At 44.0% G+C, this 25,142-nt stretch overlaps 1 protein-coding gene across 2 annotated transcripts in view; it reads left to right on the plus strand.

Annotated features, from left to right (window-relative positions):
* Nucleotides 1–414: 414 nt before the first annotated feature.
* The window catches only part of SLC35F2 (solute carrier family 35 member F2), a 28,118-nt gene continuing 3,390 nt past the window's right edge, over nucleotides 415–25,142 (plus strand). The window contains exons 1-7 of one of the 2 annotated variants that reach the window (XM_083737044.1): nucleotides 415–860; nucleotides 10,428–10,603; nucleotides 12,231–12,358; nucleotides 14,379–14,538; nucleotides 18,040–18,196; nucleotides 20,637–20,689; nucleotides 21,712–21,866. In XM_083737044.1, coding sequence (XP_083593170.1) covers nucleotides 673–860; nucleotides 10,428–10,603; nucleotides 12,231–12,358; nucleotides 14,379–14,538; nucleotides 18,040–18,196; nucleotides 20,637–20,689; nucleotides 21,712–21,866 — 1,017 coding nt within the window. In that variant the 5' untranslated portion in view covers nucleotides 415–672. The remainder of the gene's footprint in view (nucleotides 861–10,427; nucleotides 10,604–12,230; nucleotides 12,359–14,378; nucleotides 14,539–18,039; nucleotides 18,197–20,636; nucleotides 20,690–21,711; nucleotides 21,867–25,142) is intronic. The other variant, XR_014563618.1, reaches the window with a different exon arrangement.

Below are 25,142 nucleotides of genomic sequence, written 5' to 3' on the forward strand. Positions count from 1 at the left end.
CCTTAGAGACAGACAGGGTTTAATTCTATTAATGCTTAAAAAAATAATAATTCGGCTGCTCTGATTTTATCTGTAGGCCGCCTGGAGTCCCTAGGAGCGAAAAGGGTACAAACGCATAAATAACAGGAAGCTCTCATCAAGGCCACACAGGCGTCTTCTTACATAGCTGTCAACCTTCCCTTTTTTTGCGGGAAATTCCCTTATTTCAGCGCCATTTCCCGCTGCTATCCCGGATTGTTAGATATCCCGTAGACTGTCTCCGGCACAGGTGAGGCTGCTGATCCCTTATTTTCAAATCTGAAAGTTGACAGCTATGGTCTTCTTAGCAGCAGGTGCTATGAAGCCTCGAGCAACTAAAAGCGGGAGGACCTGGGAGGTTGTTTTGACTCCCCCTGGCTGGCACCCTTTGGCGCAGGTGCCCAAGCAACCAGGCAGCGGGCGCTGTGCATCTTTGATCCGGGCTTGTGCGATCTGCTGACTGCTAATCGTTTGCTGCAGGAGACAAGCGAGGAACAGCGGCGGCAGCATCACCCAGCAGCAAATCCGAGGAGGTCGGCCGAGCAGCAGTAGCGGCGGCCCCGCCTCCTTTCCCCTCCCTTTCCTCCTGCGCGCCGCTTTCTGCCGCCCGCGCCTCCTCTCCTGAGCGGATCTGCGCTCAGGCTGCCGATTGCGATGGAAGGCTTGCCTTCGACCTCCTTGGAGCTGAAGAATGGGAACCCCGCCGCGCCGGCAGTTGCAGCAACAGCGGCGGCGGCGGCACCATCATCATCATCATCACCACCATCAACACCAGCAGTCGTTTCCCCACGATCCTTCCGCAGCAGCTTTCTGACACGTGTCCGGGACAAGCTCTGCTCTTGGTGAGCACAAAAGGGCGAGCGAGCGAGGCGCTGGCACCCGATCAATTCTCTTCGAGGGTTTACAACCCGATTTTGAGCAGACTTTTGTTATCTTTACGCTTCCGGGCTGCGCCTTCCGTGGCGCACGTGCTTTTCTGAAGCGGCACGCGGTCGGAGCGCTTTCTGCTTTTGTGTGCGTGTGGGGGGGGGTGGAAACAAGGCAATGTTCACGTGGGAAGCAAGTTTGTTCACTTTCTGGCGGAGGAATCCTTCCACTTGAGTAGGGTGGGTTGGGGTTGGCTGGCTGAGGCTGTGCCCTCTGCACATGCTCAAGGCGTACTTTTTTTTTTGTGGTTAGTTCGTGAGCGCCACGGGGTATTCGGACAAGAGCCTTCGTGCATCCGCTTAAGTCTTAGTGGTTTATGGCTGGCTGACACAGAATAAAGAAATTTATTTACTTGGGGAGCGGTGAAGCATATGCTATGTAGGCAGAATGTTCCCGGCTGATTATTATTATTTTGTGTATGCTGCTGGCAGAGGCTCTGGAAAGTAGACAGTGGGGAAGGGCCTTGGCTGACTGGAGGAGCATCTCCTCCGCATGCCTGCTTGAAACCATCGAGAGCTGCTGCCAGTCAGTGTGGACAGTACTAAGTGGGTCAATCATCTGACTCCCTCTATGGCAACTTAAGTTCCTAACATTAGATGATAGCCTGACCTGGCATAAGTCAGTTTTCTACACCCTACAAATGTCTGAAGGGACCTAGGATCAGCCTGTAGACTTCTAGAGGCCCATATGATGGCAGATCAGTTTCTTTAGGGTGTGGGCAGGGGCAAACCTAGAGATTGGTTAGGTTGGTCCTCAGCCCAAGGGCACAAAAATCACCACAAAATACATCTCCTTGCCAAGGATGTAAGGGAGCATAGGCACGTTGCCTCTGGGTCTGGGCTGAGATGTTGGTGCCAGTGAACAAGAACAAAATGCTTGCAGCTAGGTACTTGCATGCCCCAACACCTGAGTGGCCGATGGGTGGAGTAGCCAGAGAGGTGGTGCAACAAAAGTAATGGGAGGCTGATGCATTAGGTGGCTGGCGATTCAGAATCGGATGGCTGTTTTGAATTCCAGGTTTTCTTTGCTCTGTAAGCCTTGCTCCTTTAAGTTGCAGGCAGAATAATGGAATATTGGTTGTTATTGTAAAAGAGTATCAAAGGAGAGCCCAGCAGAAAAGTTGGCATCTATTTGCTTTTGCAAGGAACAGGCGGAAACCTAATGTTTTTCCATTGGAATTGATTTGGTAGTGGGGGGGGGGTATCTGAGTAGGAAATTCAATTTTTGTGGTGGGGGAGGAACCAGCTGTTGTGAAATTGATTGGAGGATCTGGGGGGGGGATAATCTTGGCTGGAATGAGTATTTGAAGCATTAATTAATTGGATGGTAAACTGTGAGAAGACAGGAGTGCCTGGCGTGTTCTGGTCCATAGGGTCACGAAGAGTCGGACACGACTAAACAACAACAACAAAACTGTGAACTTTGTAAAAAAAACCCAAATAACTGAGGGATTGATTTGGGGCATCTGGGTAGGGAATTAATTGAAGGAGAAATGATTAGTGGATTAGGTTTGCCCACCCATCCTGCCTTGTGCTTAATTTGTGGTTATGGTCAAGTCACCTACCTTTCCGTCTTACTTGTTTGTCGTTGTTGAAATGGGTGTAGGTGCAGGAAACATAGGTTCAGTCCACACCTCTCTCTGCCTGGTACTCCGAGATCATGGTCTTGAGCAACTGACTTTCTCCATCTTGTCCAATATTCTGTTGTCAACAGCAGTTGGCTAAATGTGTCTGGGAAAGTTGAAGCATGATGGCAGTATCGTCCTCTTGGTCTTAAAAGGTATAATCGCAGGTCTGTGCACAGCACTTGGCAGGACCTAGACAATCAGTTGATCATAGAGGCTTCCCTGCAAACAGAGCTCACCTGAGGCAAAAGTGGCTGTTGGGTGGGGCAGAACTGCTATGCTTTTGGCAGGCAGGTCCCTGCTGCTTATTGGGGGAGTGCAAGGCAATGGGGATGTTGATCTCAAGACTGGTATGGCAATGTGTTTTATTGGATCAGCTTGATGAATACGTTTTTAGGCCTGGAAATTGCTTTGCTGTTATAAGGTTGTACAGAGCGCTTTTTCTCCACCTGAAACTCAGTTCTAGCGCCCCTCAGGTGGGTGCCATTGCCTTCATAAGATAACAAGGGTGAGGTCCGGACCTTTTTCTAGAAAAACAGCACTGGTTGTACGCTTGTATGACAATGGAAGTTGGCCTAATGTGCCTACCTGAACTGTTACCATCCCTTTCATTATAAACAGACAGTGTCATAGCTAGATATTGCTGTGCTTTGTGCAAAGCTAATGATTTGTTGCAGCCCTTCTGTGAAGTGAAGAAGGGTTAAGCTCTTATCCCTATACTGGGACTTGACCAGATTGGACTTCAGATCTGTCTCCTGCTTCTGTATCCTTTTTTTAAATAGAATTCCAAACGATTAAACGAATGAATCTTACGGGGAGGGGTGTTGTCTCAGGCAGTGCTCTCCTCTCTTTCAGAGCCAAGCGATATAGGAGATTGATAAAACTGCTTGCTTGAGACCTTTTGATGGAAATTATTGCTCTGTAAGGTTTAAGGTCCAGGTTGCAGAGCAGATTGCAAAGGAATTTCTGCTTCTTAAACTGGCAGCCAAGTTTTTTCTTGTATTATTCTAAACGAAGAACCTTGCATTACCTCCTGGAAGAAAGGTCAAGCGATATATTTTTGCAGAATGGCAGGCCCATGCGTCAAAAGGCCTTCAGACTGCAACATGTCATTGCGGTAAGGGGAGGGAGGACATTATACAACAGTTTCAACTGGTGTTGAAGGCTGAGGCCTGTGGATATAGTGGCTACAGGTTGAAGAACAATTAACCACAACTGAGTAGTTGTTGCTTAGATTCTGTTCTTCAATCTGAAGATTCCAAATTACTGAGGTTCTGAAATGCCTTGGCTAAAGTGGACGTACTTTTAATCCTAGCTAATGTTGCTTGGAAATTCAAACCCCATGTTAAACCCCTTCTTTCTTAAATGTAAAGGTAAAGGGACCCCTGACCATTAGGTCCAGTCGTGACCGACTCTGGGGTTGTGGCGCTCATCTCGCTTTATTGGCCGAGGGAGCTGGCGTTTGTCCGCAGACAGCTTCCGGATCATGTGGTCAGCATGACTAAGCTGCTTCTGGCGAACCAGAGCAGCGCACGGAAACGCCGTTAACCTTCCCACCGGAGTGGTACCTATTTATCTACTTGTACTTTGACATGCTTTTGAACTACTAGGTTGGCCGGAGCAGGGACCGAGCAATGGGAGCTCACCCCGTCGCAGGGATTCGAACCACCGACCTTCTGATCAGCAAGTCCTAGGCTCTGTGGTTTAACCCACAGCGCCACCTGCGTCCCATTCTTTCTTAAATTAGTGGTCCTTTAAAGTACTTAAATTATGCTGGATTGTCCCCAATTGTTCTTACAGCCCCCGTGACAAAAAGAAAAGGTTAATTTAGGCCTTACAGTGACTAAGAGCATGATGAAGAACAGGGAATTTTCTTGCACCACTCTTTTAGCACAGTGGAGATACCTAGGACCTAATTTTGGCCTAATTTTAAAGGCATTCTGCAAGTGATCAGCTCACTTCTCAGGCAAGAGTGATCTGACTCTCTCCTGTTGTTGTGGAGAGAAAAAAGATTGCCCACCACTGTCTTATGACAACATAAGAATTGCCTTACCAGAACAAGACATAGGCCAGAACCTTACCAGAAAAAGACAGCCTGCCCATGGCTGTTACTCTTATTATTATTATCATCATCATTATTAATTGAATTCTTTCATTGCTTTATCTTGCCCCGAACAAGTGGAGGGAGATGCCTGGGTACTAGGAGGGTACCTGACATTTCCACCATCTCTGGAGGTGTCTGCCTGGGGATTATTGGGTCTTGACTGTTTTCACACACTAATAACCACATTCTGTAGAATTCTGTTGGTTCTATTTTATCCTCACAATTGGAATGAATTTCAGGAGCCAAAATGCTTTTTCTGTGCAGCCTGAGGAGGGGCAGTGAACAACATCATAGTTCACTGTGGAATGAATGTCCGCCATTAAGAAAAAGAAGGTCGGAATAGGCGAGTAGATATGTGGACAGTCCCTGGATCAAGTGACTTTTAAAATTTAATTTCTCAAAAGCTCTTAACCTAGCTCCGAGTAGTCATCTGAACCAGCCAGGTGTTGAACAGAGAATCAATCAAAGCCAGTCTGTTTTTGGAAAAACGAGAGTATAGCTCTTGTCTTACCCCAAAATGGCAACTAGACGTTCTATTTTGGCCATTGTAACATTGGTTTAAGGAGCCATTTGGTGCCTATTTAACGTATCTGAGTTTCTAACACTGTTCCTGTTCTTGATCTCTCATCAGCGCTTTATCCCATTGACCATGATCCAATCCTGGACCAGAGAATAACATTGGGAGAGTGCTTTTCAATGCCCTAGAGATTACATAATGGGGTACTGCAGGGCACTATCTTATATTCAGTGCTATTTAATGTCAATACGAAACTGCTGAGAGTGGTCATTAGGAGTTTTAGGGAAAGGTGCCATCAGTATGTTGATGACACTCAGCTCTATTTCTCCATAGCATCTGAATTGGGAGAGGCCATGCAGTCCCTTGGACTGGTGCCAGTGGTGAGATGAAGGAGAGGAAAACAAGCTGAGCTTGAATCCTAGCAAGTCAGGGGCTCTGTGGCCAAGTGCCTGAGAAACTGGTCAATTGCCTCCCCTAGATAGGGTTGCATTCTCCTTTTTTGGAGGAGCAGGTTTGCAGTCTGGGGATGCTTCTGGATCCAACTTTGTCACTGGGGGCCCAAGTAGTCTCAGTGGCTAGAAGTGCCACTAGTACAGCAGCTACAGCTGTTCCTGAATTGGCCACACTGGTTTATGCAATGGTTTCTTCAAGATTGAGCTACTGCAATGCACCCTATGTGGGGCTCCTCTTGCAGTTCATGCAGAATGCTGCGGCATGTTTGCAAACGGGAGTGAGAGCCTGTCAGCGCATGACACATCTGCTCAGATAGGTTGCTGATTTGCTCCCAGACCGTTCAAGGTGTTGCTGTTAGTCATTTGTGTCGAATGGTTTTTAATATTGAATTTTAAATTATTGTGCCACACCTTGGGATCGGATGGCGAAGGGTGGGTACAACAACAATGTGAGACTGTTGAACTTCCATTTAGCACTTATCGCAGTCCTGATCGTAATAAACAGCTTAATTATATCTTCTCTCACTTTGATCAGGTAGGAGGAGTTCTTCAACAGAATCCAGTGCAAATATTAGCAGCTGCATGGGAAAATCACCTGCCTTCAGCTACCATCCAAAATATATTGAACTTATTGCCACTCCACAAGTTCTCTTGCCATTTGTACATGCGGCACTTCTGGAGTAAAAGCAACTCTTAAGTTAATTTAGGCTTCAGGCGCAACAGTTGAGCGCCCTCTTAATTTATAAACGCCTGCCTGGATTGCCATTAACGTAACGGTTAAAACATTTACCTGCAGTCACACTTTCATGTCTCGCGGTGTGAGTTAATAAACTCGCTTAGCTGCTTTGTGAGCTAGAAGAGTGAACTGACTGCCTTTTTGGCAATGTTTTTGAAACGTCGCTGTGGCTTACTCATTACTTCTTAATTTTCTTCAAAATTGAGCAGACTAAAGCTCTCTTAAACAGAAGAGCAGCCTGAAAACTTGAATTTCATAGAGTTTGAATCTGATTGGGATTGCTTCCCAAAGTGACAGCAGAGTGATAAACAGGCAGTTCATTGGAAAGTGGGTGATGCCTCTAAACCGCAAGAGATGTTTTACTTGGTGTGATCCAAAGCTGCTGCAGTATATGAGTGAATATCTGAAAAATGCAGGTAGGTCAGGCTTCATTGGACTTCCCCACCTGTTCACCATCTGGCCAGCAATTGGAAGGGAGAGAAATGGAGGACCCACCTGATTAGCCTGCCTGATTTTCATACATACCGCAGCAGTGTGCAATAAAACAGCTGAAGTGAGGCCTGTGCCACTGGAGTGTGTATTTTCAGAATGGACAGTGGTATCATTGGTAAGGAGGGCATGCAGACATTGAGGCGGAGCCAAAGAGGTGCAACCCATATCCATTTATTTATTTATTTAGCAAAGATTTATATACCACCATTAAGGAGGGTGGGGAATACCATGGCAGTGAGTGAACAAGGCATAAATTTGTCAATAAAATTGCATTCGTAAGACAAGTACAAAATGCCTCACAAATCAGTAGATCAGATTAATACATCATCATGTATTACCCCTCAGGGAAAGCCTGGATGAGTTTTAAGCAGGTGCCCAAGTGCCAGATCTGCAGGAGCCTGCCTGACATTCATTGGGAGCGCATTCCAAGGGGCAGGTTCTGCCACACTGAAAGGACATAAATCGAACCATTGGCTCACAAGTCACTACTGAGAGTGTCTCTCCCGAGGAATGAAATGACTGGGCAGGAGTATACTATACACGAGACAACTAATGAGCGGGACAAGCTTTTGTGGCCTGTGGCCGGCGGAATAAATCAAAGCCATGCGTTGTAGAACTAAATGTCTGCCTGAGATCACTGCCATTACCTCATCACAGAAAGGAGCCAAAGCAATTAATCTTTACTGTCTTCGCAAAGCGGACCAGAGAGATGCATCCAAGTGCTTGGGAGGGGAAGGTTATTTTTCTTTTATTTATAGGCTGATAAATAATAGATAAGAACAGTGGTAATCAATAGGCATCCCAGTAGCACAATTAGGGGAATTAGTGGAGAGGGAGATGCTGGTTACGCATGTGTGTTTTCTGTCCTTTCCATGTGGAAAACTAAAGTTTTTGCCATCAGCGTTCTTCAACGTGCTTCTAAAACCCTATAAAAGGTTATTTAATTCCACACATTTGCCTTTAATAACATGTGTTCTCATTATTAATCATTTATCCAGCACCTCAGATAGTTGTCATTTTATCATCTATTAATCTCGCTATTGATTGTTTTCTGCAGGCGATGACAAGTTTGTGCTGTGAAATGTCTTTTACATGGCCTAGCAATACGTGCAAAATCTGAACCCCCTCCTTAATTATAGTTAAGAAACCATCGCTGCCCCCAAAGCTACACAACTGCGAGTGATTAAGGCTCGGCTGCTCTCTCTGGTGATTTTAACTCTTCTGTGATGCAGTAAACAAAGGCTTAAGTGATTGTGAATCAGGCACCTGAAGTTTTACTATGGTTCACATTAAATCATGATTTTACTAGGACCTTGGGAAGCCAGGGTTGAGATCCCCACTCAGCCATGAAGTTCATGTTCTCTAAACTAACCTACCTAACTACCTCACAGGGTTGTTGGAAGGATAGCATTGAGAGGAAGAGAACCACTTTCTTTGATTAAAAGATGGGATAGAGATGTGGTGATGATGCTTATGTGGTGTTAAAGAAAATGTATTTGGCCCTGTGACTTTCATTTCACTTCTGAATTCCCTGGCCTACAACCTACCAAATAAAAAGTTGGATGAATTGTGGGCTTGTTAAGTGCTTCAGCAGACATGCACAGTGTTAGAAACTCAGATATATAAACTAGGTGTCAAATGGCTCCTTAAACCATGGTTACAGTCGCCAAAACAGAATGCCTAGTTGCCATTTTGGGGCCAGCTGGCTCGAAAATTGTATTTTTGCAATATAACTTTTTGGTTCCTGAAATTCATTCTGATTCTACAGATAAAATATAACACATAGCATTCCAGAGGATGTGTTGCTAGTGTGTGAAAACAGTCAAGATCCCCAGGTATGCAGCTCCAGATGGTGGAGATGTCAGGAGCTATCCTGGTGCCCGGGGCATCTTCAGTTGGTCAATTGTTGTTGTTTAGTTGTTTAGTCGTGTCCGACTCTTCGTGACCCCATGGACCAGAGAACGCCAGGCACCTCTGTCCTCCACTGCCTCCCGCAGTTTGGTCAAACTCATGCTGGTAGCCTCAAGACCACTATCCAACCATCTCGTCCTCTGTCGCCCCCTTCTCCTAGTGCCCTCCATCTTTCCCAACATCAGGGTCTTTTCCAGGGAGTCTTCTCTTCTCATGAGGTGGCCAAAGTACTGGAGCCTCAGCTTCACGATCTGTCCTTCCAGTTAGCACTCAGGGCTGATTTCCTGAAGAATGGAGAGGTTTGATCTTCTTGCAGTCCATGGGACTCTCAAGAGTCTCCTCCAGCACCATAATTCAAAAGCATCAATTCTTCGGCGATCAGCCTTCTTTATGGTCCAGCTCTCACTTCCATACATCACTACTGGGAAAACCATAGCTTTAACTATACAAACCTTTGTTGGCAAAGTTGGTCAATAGCCGGGTTCAAAATGCTCCTGGTGAATTGTGAATGCTGAAGACACTCACGGTCTCTCTCTTTTGCTTGTGCTACCATACATGGTTGATAGGCTGAGAACATTTTGATAGGACATATTGCACAGGCTTGCAGTTTGTATTAATTGTGTTTGTTTATCTCTTTATCGGTTTCTTTATACCTTTTGAAGCTTTTGATGTGTCATAATTATAGTGTCATGGTCCGCCTTTTGAACTTTCGACTGAAATAACCCCTGTCGTTTCAATTACCCGTATTTTTTGCACCATAACACTCACTTTTTTCCTCCTAAAAAGTAAGGGGAAATGTCTGTGCGTGTTATGGAGGGAATGCCCACGGGTGGCATGCCTACGGATTTTCCTCCTCTAAAAACTACCTGCGTGTTATGGTCGGGTGCGTGTTATAGAGCGAAAAATACGGTACTTTATAAACTTCTCCAGCAGCTTCCTAGGAATGAATTAGAAATATGTATGCTACATAAATAAGTTTAAATGGCATCTCTTGAGTTTAAAGTAATGAATTCGCAGGTCGGTTTGCAGTGACTCCATAGTTCGCTATACACAATAACAAACATAAGAAATCTGCTGGAGAAGCTTTTGAACCTGTGAGGTGCTGAGCAATGCGATGTGGAAAAATTTTCTGTGGAATTTTTTTTTGGTTTCTAAAGTAACAGTGGATGGATGCCAAGTGCAAATACAGTATTAGGCAAGCTTGGCAGGTTCAAAGTGTTTAGCTTTGCTTGACGCAATGTGAATAAAATAAATTGTGACTGTGAGCTGATGGGTTTGTTTTAGTTCTGTGGTGGTTTGTATTTTCCCGTTCTTTATGTGTCTCCCCCCCTTTATTTCCCCCTTTTTATACATTTGCAGTAAAAAAAATAATAATCCATAAAAAATGTTAAACCAAATCATTCTGTTGGGCAGGGGTGGAGAACCCATGGGCCTTCAGACATGGCCAGCTTGGTCAATTGTCAGCGATGGTGGCGCTAACGTCTAACAAAATTTAGAGGGTCACAGGCATGATTTTTCTTGGTACAGTTTCGCTTCACTTGCTGACGTGAGGTAACAGAAGCAGCTCCCAATTATTGGTATGTGGTTAATAATAATAAAAATGCATGAAGAAGAATAATGGTCCTCTAAACTTTTCTCATTCGCAGGCATATTGTGAAAACGCTATTCCTGGGTCAGATACTTTCACTGTTCATATGTGGGACTGCAGTTACAAGCCAGTACTTGGCGGACAAGTACCAGGTCAACACTCCAATGCTGCAGAGCTTCATCAACTATTGCCTGCTTTTCCTCGTGTACACAATGATTCTGGCCTTCAGAAAAGGTACAAGTGGGACCCGCCACAGAATTGTGGAGTACAGTGGGACCTTGGTTCTCAAACTTAATCCGTTCCGGAAGTCCGTTCCAAAACCAAAGCGTTCCAAAACCAAGGCACGCTTTCCCACAGAAAGTAATGCAAAATGGATTAATCCGTTCCAGACTTTTAAAAACAACCTCTAAAACAGCAATTTAACATGAATTTTACTATCCTAACGAGACCATTGATCCATAAAATGAAAGCATTAAACGATGTACTGCAGTCACACAATCAATCAGTAGCTGAACTGGGTTCCACACAGTCACAAAAACAAGCCAAAAAGAGCCGCAAAAACGCAAAATAAATAGCAAAAACAGACAGACCTCAGCGTCACACTCAAAACAGAAGTGTGGCACTCAAATCGGCGCACGTTTGGCTTCCAAAAAAAGTTCACAAACCAGAACACTTACTTCCGGGTTTGCAGTGTTTGGGTTCAAAGTTGTTTGAGTACCAAGGTGTTTGAGAACCAAGGTACCACTGCATTCTTGTTCCAGTCAGTCAGCCCAGGATTCTCCATTCCATTTCACTTAACCTCTGCTCTCAGAATTCCATGCCCACTATTCATACTCTGTCCTCACGGGGATGTTTTATGGAGAGTTCCCTTCCGTATGGTATTTCCCTAAAGGTGCCATTTAAAAAAACAACCTGATGTTTAGATTTTATTTATTTATATGGCAAGATTTTTTCAAAATTCTCGTAAGAAGTTTACATAAAATAGTGTAAGAGGAATACTCATAAGAAAAAATCAATAAAAATGAACAGGCTTTAAAAACAAGTATACATAATATATGTTATCACTGTATGGATAAAATAAGTTTTAGAAGTAATGTTTCAAAACATTATTTGTGGATTGGTCATTTTTTATTACGATTTTTACTGTTAGTCAGGTTGGGTGGTGTTTGTTCTGTTTCCAGTGGAAAGGTGAACTGTAAACGTAACAGCACTTTATATCGGTAGAAAATATTGGTACTCCACTTTTCCCTTAGTAAAACTAGACAATAAAAGCACTGTATTGTAAAATAAAAACGAACGACAAATAGAAATGAGTGGCGGCTAATAAAAAAATGTAAACTTAATATTATTAATTATTATTGATTTATTATTTATACCCCACCTGTCTGGCTTGGTTTCCCCAGCCACTCTAGGCGGGGAAAATATCAAAACTTGTCTGGTCAAACGCTTGTCGAAAAGAAAAGTTTTCACATGGTGATGCAAAGCTGTTGGAGAATGGGTAAGGTAGGCCTCTCTGAGGAGCTTTGGAGAAGGATGCCTCCTTGGTCAAATAGAGACATGTGTTCAAAATAGACATGTGTTTCAAATAGAGACCAGGGTTCAAATCTCCATTTGGCCACAAAGCTCGCTCGGTGACCTTGGACCAGTTGCCAGCTCTCTGCCAAACTTACCTCACAGGCCCAAAGATGGAGAGGGGGCGAAGCACATATGTCACTGTGGGTTCCTTGGAGGAAATAATAATAAAACTATCAAATGTAACTCAGATTTTTTTGGGGATACAGAGGTAGCTTCTGTAGAAGAGATGGACCAGAGAGCAGACCCATGCCTAAATGTTGACATGCGTGTTTTGCTTTCTCTGCAGATGACGACAACCTCTGGCAGATCCTGCGAAGGAAATGGTGGAAGTACATTTTGCTTGGATTAGTTGACGTTGAAGCCAACTACTCCATCGTCAAAGCCTACCAGTATACCACCCTAACAAGTGTCCAGGTAGAATAGAGAGCAAAGAGTCTTGTTAGACTTTAAAAATGAGTGTGTGTATGTGTGAGGAGCCACCGATAAACGAGTGTGATGTATTGGTCAGAGTGATGGGCTAGGCCTAGGGAGACTTGATGCTTTAAATCGCCACCCAGCCTCTTGACGTTGACTGGGTAACCTTAGGCTAGTCAAGTTCTCTCTCAGCCTAACCTACCTCATGGGGTTGTGGTGAGGATAAAATGGAGGTGGGGAGAAGCTCCTTCAAGGAAAGATAGGGGTGTAAATAGAACGAGTGGACAGTGAAGAGGCTCAGTGTCATCACATAATCTCGAGACTGTGTAGGACTGTTTTACACGGGAGAGATGCAAAAAAACCACGAATGAGCATAAGTGGGGATTTGAACTGTGGCCTCCTATTCCAGCACTGTTTCAGTGTTTGAGGGTAAACATCCAACAGAGTCCTGTCTAAAATTAGGACAGCAGTGATTACCCAATTCATCCGTTAGAAACCTTTTGGTAGATTAAAAAGGTGTCCCCTAGTTAACGGGGCAGCAGATGCATTTTCTGAAAACTGGCTAATGACTTTTAATACAAATACATAGAAAACATCCTCTCCAGCTCAAAACATCCTCTCCATGGGAGTCTTCCAGCTGCTTTCTCTGGATAAAAGATACCTTTTTGCTTCGTCTGGTTGTTTTCAATTTGAGGAAGTATTTTTGTAGATTTTGAGGTTTGATAATGGTGAGATGCTCGCTGCTGTTTCCTGGTAATTAAGGCTACAGCAATTCTTGGTATGTCCCACTGGGAGTGAGCACCATTGAACTCAGTGGGACTTACTTCTGAGTAAACATGTGTAGGGCCTGGCTGTGGAAGAAACATAATGCAAACATTGCAACTTCTGTCGCCTTAGATAGAGATCCATGAGGGGGTGGCCCCTGTGGAACAAGCTGATGCCAGCAGATTGTTTAAAGGCAATGTTGTATGCTACCAACCTGGCTGTCTCTGTTAAAAATAGCTACAATGCCACCCCTATTGCAGTCTCTCCTTGAACAGGGTGAATGGATCAAGCAGCGAATGCCAGATATAATTCTGTGGGTCAGTGATGCTACAGGAGGGAGACATATTTCAGTGTATGTGTGTGTGGAGGGAGGGGGGAGGAGAGCAGGGCTGGTTTAACTATCAACACCCCAGACAATACTGTTGTTCTAAATATATGCTAAGCATGAGAGGTACCTTACGCATCAGGAATAAGTGTTGCTGTACGGTTTTTAACACTTGATTGGGAGCCGCCCAGAGTGGCTGGGGAAGCTCAGCCAGATGGGCGGGGTATAAATAATAAATTATTATTATTATAAATTATTATTGCTGCCCCATCCTCAAAAGACACAAAAACCGCTTGGCTAGTTTCGACCTTGTTTAATTTGCCGATGTCTTCCCATGGATTGGAAACTTCTTAGAGACTTTTTGCATGAAAAAGAAAATGAAGTTATGATATCTGGGCTTGAAGATTGAAGATAATGTTGGTTTACAGAAGGTGGATTTGTTGGGTGTTATCTTGGAGTGCATGTGTTGAATAATTCTGTATTATTACAGCTGACAGATGAAGAATTGAAAGTTCCTCTTTCTTTTTCTTTCCCTCTTCCCCCATCTTTCCTTTCTTTCTTATTTTGTTCTTCTCCCTCTTACTCAGGCATAGGCAAACTCGGCCCTCCAGATGTTTTGGGACTCTACAACTCCCATCATGCCTAGCTGGCAGGACCAGTGGTCAGGGATGATGGGAGTTGTAGTCCCAAAACACCTGGAGGGCTGAGTTGGCCTATGTCTGCTCTTACAGCTCTGTGTTTTTATTTAGATTATTTAGACTAGCTATTTAGTCTTGATACAAAGATATCCAATAGGAATCTTTTGTATTTCTTTCCAAATTTCAGTAAAAAATAAATAAATGAATTTAATATTTGCCACCTGGAGGAGTTATTAGTCCTCATGTGCCCTTATTTTTATGACCGGACTGTATGCCTTTCTGTACATGGCAGCTCCTAGACTGCTTTGGGATTCCGGTGCTGATGGCTTTATCGTGGTTCATCCTCCGCGCAAGATACAAACTGATCCATTTCATTGCGGTTGCTGTCTGCCTGTTGGGCGTAGGCACCATGGTCGGTGCGGACGTGTTAGCTGAGAGGCACAATGGGGAAGGTAAGGGCTGGAGAAAATGTCATGGTGAAATGTGAAAAACATGGCGTCCATGGTAGAATCCTCTGAGTGTTCAAATCCTTCCTCTGAATCAGATTTTCACTAATTCCAGAATATGTCAAGTATTTCTGCTTCGAGGAAATAATAACCATGTTCTTGTTTAGATGGGGAAATATACGGGCAGGATTCAACCAGTGGCGTAGCGTGGGGGTGCAGGGGGGGCCGGCCGCACTGGGCGCAACATCTGGGGGTTAGGGTTAGGAGGCGCAAATCCACGGGTTAGGGGGCGCAAATCCACGGGTTAGGGGGCACAAATTACTTGCCTTGCCCCGGGTGCTGACAACCCACGCTACGCCACTGGATTCAACTAAGCTGTTGAATGCACAGAATGAGGTCCTCTTATGCAATGGCACTCCTCCTTTCCCCTGTGAATCGCCTCACACCCCCTAAGTCTGCTCCTTGAGGGTTGGGGAGGGGGGGAACCCAGAAAAGGTTTTGGGCAGGAGGGGGGTCTTGCACACCGCCAGCATTTAGTACTGTGTTGAATTCCAATCAGTGTTCTTTGCTGCTCTGTGCGTAGTTGAGAAAGCCTGAATTCTGAAGTGCTAGGGCTTTTGGTATCACTGGCTGAAAAACAAAAAGATGCATGGAGTCAGAATGCCTGAAAATGTGTTGCCGACTACTGCATGGTTCTGAAATGTATATTCTGGCTTGGATGCTAAGGTAAGGAAGTTCAGAGAAAAAGGTTTCTGTCTCTCTCCCTTGGGAAGTGCCTCTGGGAGCCTTCCTGGAAAATGTAGGGGGCTGGGGGAGTGGAAGACGGCAGGAAACCTTTCACAAACTTTCTTAAGTTAACTTATGTACATCTCTCCCCATCTTTATATTCTTTTAGATTCCAGGTAAAACACCACCTTTTTTGTTGGGTTTTCAGAGTCTGATAGGATAAGTAATTTTTTTATTATTACTAATTATGCAGTTCATGAGAACTGGTGTAATCTTTCTGTTTTGTTAGGGTTTTATGTTACCCTGTTTTTGTTAACTGCCCTGTGAGTATTTTTGGCAAAGGACAGAAATCTCTAAAGAAAGTAAAAATCTTAAAATCCAAGACTCTGAAATTAAATTAATACACACACACACACACACACACACACACACAATTTATGTTCTGCTTAATCAACAAAACCTCTAGGCAGTTTACATAAAATACACTTTAAAATCCCCAGTAAGATCAGATTTTAAAGACAAGTTTTCCTAAAAACAGTTATTTAGCAGGATATACCACCGCCCCTCCCTGCCCCTGCTGTATGGCCATGGGTGGGACATTGCTAGCTGGTATTATAAATGAAATACTTCAATAAATGAATGTCTGAAGCTACCTTATGCAGAGTCGGGATTGGCCTGGTGAGCATCCGATGCAGTGCTGACAATACCTCAAAGAACTACCATATTTTTTGTTCTATAAGACTCACTTTTTCCCTTCTAAAAAGTAAGGGGAAATGTGTGTGTGTCTTATGGAGTGAATGCAGGCTGCGCAGCTATCACAGAAGCCAGAACAGCAAGAGGGATTGCTGCTTTCACTGCGCACCGATCCCTCTTGCTGTTCTGGCTTCTGAGATTCAGAATTTTTTTTTCCTTGTTTTCCTCCTCCAAAAACTAGGTGCGTCTTGTGGTCTGGTGCAGACCACAAGCGAAAAATACAGTATTTCCTTGCCTTGTTGAATGGAAATGTACTGAGCATGCTTTCATAATGATGGCTTCTCCTTTTATGGATTTGGGCGAAGGCTTCCTCTCAACCACAGTACCTGCAACCTAGCAATGATCTCTGTCAGATCTTTCTCACCTGCCATTCAGGCTCCACAGGTTTGCTCCAGTTGGAGAGTCTATCCTAGATTTGAAGCCATTCTGCTCAGAAAGGCCCAGAGTTTCCTGGCAAATCTCCAGCAGTGTGAGAGGCAGAAATCCACAACCCAGCCATTCCAATAGGAAAAACCTGCATCAAATTCTGCTGGCTAAAGCAACAGGAGCCCTGCTAGGGTGAAAAAGCTTGCGTCTCTAATAAGAGCAGTGTTTTTTTAGCATTGATTCGATATTGAGCAAGATCCCACAACTGGATCATGTTACAGCTAGTAAAACAGTTCTAAATCCTGGGGCCTCCAAAAGCAAACCGAAAAAGGGTCTGTCATACTCTTAGCATCCATTTAGGAATTTACTGAGAACTTACGGAGATCCATGTATTGATTTTTTTTTACAAAAGGGCTAAATTAGGCTGTTAATGTAAGAGGGGGAACTTAAGGTCTTGTTCTTCTCTTAACTACATTTTGCTTGGTTTCTTAAAGTGCCCAACTAACAGGTAGTACATATTGGTCTGAAAATAAGTTGCCCCCAAATGCAGGCCGCACCATGAAACAGAGATCTTTTTCAAAGGCAGCAAAACAAGATATCCTGACCCACAATTAAGCGTAAACATAGGCCTACACCCCAAGCCAGGTTTGGGGTGGGGTGGAGTCCAATCTATATCCAGACCAATACAGTACTTAAACATTCCACAAAACCATGTTTCAGAAAAGAAGGTTTTGTTTAGAATTCAGATTTCTCCAAAGATCTGATGGTCAGCAGCGGACGAAGACTTGTTTGAAACAGACCGACTTCAAACCATGATATATAATTAACCACAGTGTAGAGTTCTTCACAGTGAGACCTTTGGGTATAGGGCGGTATAGAAATTAAATTAAATTAAAATAATAATAATAATAATAATAATAATAATAATAATAATAATAATAATAAAAAAGTTCGGACACAAATGTGGGCGTTAATTGGAAGTAGGGAGTTGTATTCAGTGTATGTGCCTAGAGTTCCACCAGAGCAGTGGGACTTCTTCTCCCCACCCCAAATCTGCTCCAGCCCTCCCCCCCCCCCCCGTTGGAGCAGATTTTGATGGTGTGTGGAGGCTGCAGAAAGGAGAAGGGTGTTCCATTGCACAAGTAGAAGTCTGCTGTTGCTCAAGCAGAACGACAGCATTGGATAAAACAAAGAAACTTCTTATCTCCTTGTGCCAGTTTTTTTTTTTAAGCATGATAAACTATGGTTTATGAACTATGGTTTATCATGATGTCCAAACACAGTCATGTCTTCTGAGCTGAAAGAGAAAATAGATTCTGTGGCAAGTACCCGACACACTTTTTTAAATGCTTCAGTAGTTGCCAATGTGGTGTAGTAGTTAGACCATTGGACTAGGACCTGGGAGACCAGGGTTCAAATACCGATAGCCATGACGCTCACAGGGTGGTCACAATCGCTCACTCTCAGCCTAAGCTACCTCATGGCATTGCTGTGAATATAGAAAATGGAGGAGGAGACCATGAGTTCCTTGGAGGAAAGAATAAACAGTTGGAAAAATGATCTGTGTGCTTATACCTGATTTTGCCATTAAAAATGCCTGCAAGTTGGATTTTACAGCAGCCTCCCTCTTTTTGTGCGTGTCAATTTATATTTTCTGTGCAGGTACCGACGTGGTGATCGGCGATGTCTTAGTCCTCCTTGGTGCTTCCTTATATGCCATTTCGAATGTGAGTGAGGAATACATTGTGAAAAATCTGAGCAGAGTGGAGTTTCTAGGAATGGTGGGCTTGTTTGGGACTATTATCAGCGGTCTGCAGCTGTAAGGATCTATTATACGTACTTTAATTCTAATTAAGAAAACAAAAAACCTTCTGCATCACAGAATGATTTCTTCCTTTCATGAATTGGTGGGTGTGTTATTAGTAATCCATTGCTAGCATTGCCATTAACCTGTTCAAGAGCAAAGGCATCTTGTGGGATTGCCAGGATGCAACCTGGAGAAGTCCTTTACATTTCAATTTTCTCCCAAATTGGGAGACTAGGCAGACATCGCTTCTCTTACTCATCTCCCCACCTCATTCCACCATCTCTTTCATTTGCTTACCTCTTCTATCTTCTGTATATCAAAAATAACATAAAGTTATAGGGTGGGATCTCTGGGTTGTGACCTGCACCCTTAGACATCAAAGTATTTACCTGATTTGTTCTTCTCATACCTGGTGTGTCTTTAACTTTCGTTTTGTGGCTTACGTGCTGTCCATGCTGTCCCTTGAAATTCCAAATCCTGTAAATGATTATTCATGCAAATTATCTCCTTGACTTTCAATGAACTAGATGTAGGATTAAAGACAATCTTGGGATTAATCATTTCTGGCCCGGGATCTTGTTTTTCTGGGTCACGTTGCCATCTTTTTAGAGACAAGAGTTTTTGCGTCTTTTACAGTTGAGTGGTAAGCACAAACCCAACACTTCTTCCCATTGCTTCATCTCTCCATGCTGAGATCAGTTCACCTGACTGACTTCTGCCCATTATAGTAGTGTTGAAAGGCACCATTGTCCGTAGAAAAAGTGGCCACCCTATTTTGGAAATGCATCTTTCCAGTGAAACTTGAAGCTATGGTGTTGATAGTTGGCAAAGGGCCCTTAATTGTGTTTCTTAAAGTAATCCCATATGCTGATGATGAACTCATTCTACAAGTATGGATCCTTATGTAGCCGAAAATGCACCATCCATGCACAAGAGGGCAGTATTATAGGCTCTAGGAAGGACCAAGGTTTGCATAAGTACATAGGAATGGAAACCCTTCCCCCCTCCCCAAAAATATCCAGTGGGCACAGTTTGCTAACTGATAGTGGTGGGGGTGGAAACGGGATGGAAAATTTGAGTGGAAATGAAATTGAGTTTTCTGGAAGAAGGCGTCACTGCTTTAACTGGAACACTGAACAGGAGAAGTCCACACACTGAGATAGCTCAGTTGGTAGAGCATGAGACCCTTAATCTCAGGATCGTGGGTTTGAGCCCCATGTTGGGCTAAATATTTCTTCATTGCAATTGCAGTTGGACTAGATGATCCTGGTGGCCCCTTCCAACTTTGCCATTCTGACACACTGCAATATTCTGCTGCAGATCCCATTTTGTATAACCATCTAGACTTAATTAAATGCACCTTTAAAAAAATAAGTGTTTATCTACAGCGGATGATGAATTAGTTCCAGCCAAGAAGAATATTATGCAAACATGCCTTTGAATGAGGCACTATTGATTCTCCCAAGGGAGTGATTCAATTACCATTTTAATCCCACAGAGTTAACTAAGGCCAAATATGACCTGGTTGTTGTTAATGGATCAACAAGAAAAAACATGTTTCAATTATTAAACTCTGCTTCTTGATTAGCCAAACACTGCAGTCGCTAGAAACAAGTGGCAGTAGGCCTGTGCGCTGATTGCAGCCTTGGAGCTATTTTATGGGTTTATATTAAAATCCTGAAGATATTAGCAGGGTCCTAATACTGCTGGTCACTATCTGGAGATCAGCACTGGCCCTTCAGATTCAGCCTGTTTTAGCTATTGCTAATGTGGGTTTTTTGGATTATTATGCTATCTTTTGATTGTTTTACTGAAGTTTATGAGCTGCTTCTGCGGCTCCACCAAGCAGACGAAAGGTGGAATATAATAATTTTAATAAAATAAATAGCCGATAAAGTGGGCTTTGGTCAGCACAGTTTCAGGTGGCACATTTCCTCTCGTTCCAGTCATTATTTGCGTAGCCCAAATGGTGCCACCCATACATAAGAGGGAGATATCAATGGACTTGGGGCAACCCAGAGATATGCAGAAGTACCAAAAACCATTGGGGAAAAACCCAAAGTGGGAAGAAGCCCCAAATCAGTCCAGTATGGTCAGTAACCATGAAATTCTGAAGCTTGGCCCAGGGGAATGGAATAGAGCTGCTAAAATAACGAACAGGGAGCAACATTGTGTTGCTCCTCACCTGCACCCTAATAAACCTCTTCCTCATTTAAGGTGCCAGAAGTTTACTCTTGTGTGTATTGTCCACAGAGACTGTAATCCAATGCCCACTGCTTTAGGAGTAAGTCTCCCTAATTCAGGGGGGACTTGCTTCAAAGAAAGCCTTCATAGGATCAATCCATAACCTAAATGCCTGTTATAATTAACTGTTGATCATTATGAAAACCACACCTCCATATTTTAATGCCGGTGTTTTTCTTTCCTCCCCCTTCTCCCACCTTCCCTGTAGAGCCATTGTGGAACATAAAGACATTGCTTCTATTCAGTGGAACTGGAAAGTTGGTATGTGTGCTCTGAAACACCGAAGCAAATAACCTTGCAATTGCTTTGCATGTAGCTGTGGGGGTGGGATTCCATGCTGCTCCTGGAAAGCTGCTCAGACCCTGGTCAATCCCAAATAGGGTGATACTTGTAATTAGTAGAAGAGGCCCCAGGTTCTCCTATTCACTTCCAAAAGCTGTGTGGGTGTCTTGTAAGGAGCTTTTTTGGTTAAGGAAATCGGCAACTTGGGGTGTGGGGTAAGGAATCATGATGCACGTATAAAATCATGTTTGGAGGAACTGGATAGAGGTAACTTTCTGTCCTCCCCATTTCTTCTCCGTTAATCCTAGAACACGGAGTGACCCTGCCAGTTTGATTGACACAACAGACATAAAGAGAGCACGGTTCAGAGAGGTTTAGTGTATCAGTGGCCATTTGTCACAATGGCCTGCCCAGAACTTGGAGATTCAGAGCCAATGTACCTCTCTGAATAGTAGTTGCCAAATAATAACAAGAGTGGAAGGGAACTATTGCTAATTGTTGTTGTTGTTGTTGTTGTTGTTGTTCTTTATACCCTGCCCATCTGGCTGGGTTTCCCCAGCCACTCTGGGCGGCTTCCAACAAAATATTAAAAATACAATAAAAGATGAAACGTTAAAAGCTTCCCTAAACAGAGCTGCCTTCAGATGTCTTCTAAAAGTCAAATAGTAGTTCATTTCCTTGACATCTGATGGGAGGGTGTTCCACAGGGTGGGTGCCACAACCAAGAAAGCCCTCTGCCTGGTTCCCTGTAACCTCACTTCTCGCAGGGAGGGAACCGCCAGAAGGCCCTCGGAGCTGGACCTCAGTGTCTGGGCTGAATGATGGGCCATGCATGGGGTGCTGGCATAGTTCAGCCTTTGGTCCAACCATGGAGAGCTCCTCTCTTATCTTCTTATCTCACTGTAGCTGTACGGGTTTAATGCTCCTGAGAATACACTGTCCTCCTCTTTCATGCTATTAGCAGCATTTGGTGCCTTAAATGTTAAGCCCTTGCCTTGCAGTGCTGCTCTTCCTGGCCTTTGCACTGTGCATGTTCGGACTGTACAGCTTCATGCCAGTCGTGATCAAAGTAACCAGCGCTACATCCGTCAACTTGGGCATTCTGACCGCTGACCTCTACAGCCTCTTCTTCGGGCTCTTTCTCTTCGACTACAAGGTGAGCAAGTTTTTCAGATCAATGACATTTGCGGCTAGTCTATGTTCAAGAATTATTTCTGTGGCTTAGCATCTAAACTAGGGCTATCCGTGCTCAGTGCTAAAAATAATTAACATTCTGCACCCACCCCAGCAAAATTCTGTCACAGTTATCAATTGGCATAATTTCTCTAACTTTGCATAATTTATCTGGCCATCTGCATTGTTTTGCCTGGTGGTGGTAGTTGAGGGGAGTGACTAGGATCTTTGCAGAACACAGAAACCTTGTCTCGTGCCTCCTCTGGCTAATAATAATAATAATAATTTATTATTTATACCCCACCCATCTGGCTGGGTTTCCCCAGCCACTCTGGGAAGCTTCCAACAAAAAACTAAAATACAATAACCTATTAAACATTAAAAGCTTCCCTAAACAGGGCTGCCTCCAGATGTCTTCTAAAAATTTGGTAGTTACTTTTCTCTTTGACATCTGGTGGGAGGGCGTTCCACAGGGTGGGCGCCACTACCGAGAAGGCCCTCTATCTGGTTCCCTGTAACTTGGCTTCTCGCAGCGAGGGAACCGCCAGAAGGCCCTCGGCGCTGGACCTCAGTATGTTATATCAATAGGCATTGCCCACTTATTTGAAGTATATTGTTGCAGGTATGAGGTCTAGGAACTTGCTTCTAAAACAACACACACAAACACACACACTGTACTTTTGGGGCAGAATTTTGTGCTCAATATCACAATGTCATTTTCCTTCAGCACTCTTACAGAATTGTGGCAGGCACATGCAGGCATGACTTTAATTGGCCCTAATAGTCTTGCTATAGATGTGAATTTGGGGACAAAGTGCACCATGCAATTATCTATGACAGGATGAAAGTTAATTATACTTGGGTCTGCTGCATATGTAGGTTAATAATTGTGTGCAATATGGTTAACATGCTCTTTCCTCCCTGACTTCACGGACTGAGCTGCTTGATGGAATTGCAAAGGCAAACCCTTCTGAAATAAGCGAATCCATGGGAAACGCATTAAGTTAATTAGTGTCGGAACATTCAGACCTGGCCAAGTCAGCCAGTAGCAGCCTTTGCTTCTAAGACCAATAAGTTTCTGTGAGGATTAGGGCATACTTTCAACACTCCTAAAGCTTCAGTCAGTCACCTGCCCATCGGCCCGCAGGATAGCTCAGTCAGTTGAGCATGAGACTCTTAATCTCAGGGTTGTTGGTTTGAGCCCCATGCTGGGCAAAAAGATTTCCTGCATTTCAGGGGGTTGGAGCAAATTTCCTTCTTGGTCCCTTCCAACTCTGTGATTCTATGATGCTGATGAATTTTCATGCCTCTGCCTGTCAAGCTTTTTATGCGTAAGGTCATAGGTTCAGCCCCCAACATTTTCAGGGAGGGCTGGGAAGGCTCGTGCCACAAACCCTGGAGAGCAGGCTGCCTGGTAGCACAGACCAGCCTTTCCCAGCTGGTGCCCCCAGATGTTTTGGGCCACAGCTCCCATCTTCCCTAATCATGGCCGTGGTGGCTGGAGCAGATACAAACTGTAGTCTGAACATAGCTGGCAAACGTCCCTTATTTGGCGGGACAGTCCCTTATCCCAGCGCCATGTCCCACTGCTGTCCCTTATTGATGATGTCCCTTAAATAAGCTACTGAAGGTAATGGGGCGCTTTCTATGTCCAGCTGTCCTTTGTCAACAACAAATTGTTGCTGGTTTTTTTGTGTTGAATATATGCTATATGGTAATTTATGGACCTAATAGGTATCTAAAGCCATTTGCACACAACAAAATATGTATTTCATCAAAGTAATTGTTGATCCCTTATTTTGGCTGCTGATCCCTTATTTTCGAGGCTGCTGGTCCCTTATTTTCAAATCTGTAAGTTGAGAGCTATGAGTCTGAAACATCCAGGAGGCCACTGTCAACAATACTGAGCTAGATGGACCAGTGGTATAAGGGCAGCTTTCTATTTATTGAATGATGGGTTCATTCTAGCAGGCAAGTCCTCAGTGAGCAGTGAACCCACATGTGTGACTGATATGCATTAGGTGTTCCTTTAGCAACCCTGCTGCCCACAGGATTATTTTATTCATTTGTTTATTAAATTTGAATATCATCCTCGCCCCCCCCAAGACCTCAGGGACGTTCACAGCATAAAAATGCAAAATGAAAATACGTAATGAAACAAAGTCAAAACACATAATAAAAGCAAAAGGATTTTGTATTTGCACATTGTGCCCTTCTGCACAAATGGCGATTGTGACCTCTGGTAGCGGCGATGGGGATCTAAATCTACAAGAGCCAGTCCTCAGCACTTTCCCAGCACTCTGTCACTCTCTAACACGACCAAGAGACAGAAGCCAGGCCTAAGGAGACGGGGAGACAGGCTTAATTTTAAACGGCTGCGTTCATCAGGACCACGGAATAAATTTGTGTAGGTTTCCTGAAGTGCATCTTTTTACTTTTAGCAGGAGAAAACGTGGCCCCTTAGATGTGGGGGCCCCCGTGATGTGAGCTGTACTCCAAAATCGCAGGAGGGCACTACCCTCCCAATCCCCGCATTGCATTCTCCTGTGTAAATAGATGGCTGGGATTCTAAAGAAGAATAGTTGTTATGGCCCCAGACCAGGACTCCCAGCAGCAGCCATTAGCCGATCACTTTGGCAAGGGATACCTCAGCTTCTCCCTTAATTTGGGTGGGTTCCAGCTGGATGCTATACAACATGGTGGAATGATGATAAAGTACCACCTCCATCTTTTGGGTTTGGTGCAGTGGTGCTACTACAGCCATTTCATCATCATCATCATCATCATCATCATCATCATCATCATCATCATATTATTTATTATCATATTATTATCATATTATTATTATTATTATTTTATTATTATCGTCATCATTATTTATTACTTACACTCCTCACATCTGACTGGGTTGCCCCAGCCACTCTGGGCAGCTTCCAGCACAATATAAAAGAACACAATGAAACATCAGATAGGCCATGAAGACCTTGCCCATTATCTCAGAAGTCCCAGATAACTTGGCGCTGCTTCTGCTGTGCTTATTCCTACAGTCAGAGAGAAAAGGAGGTCGGGTGGAGTTTTGCTTCAAAGGATGGCTCCTTTTCTCTGCAAAGGCTAAAGGCTGGTACCAGCAGATTGACAGTGGGGTATCCCCTAGTTTAAAAATAACGCCCAGGAGCTATGATGATGATAATTGATCATATTTGCAGCCTACACTTACGAGCCCAGAGCAGCATACAGAGAAAAGAGCCAAATTATAGCC

Source organism: Podarcis gaigeae (genome assembly GCF_964106915.1).
Source record: "Podarcis gaigeae genome assembly, chromosome: 4".
Taxonomy (NCBI): Eukaryota; Metazoa; Chordata; class Lepidosauria; order Squamata; family Lacertidae; genus Podarcis; species Podarcis gaigeae.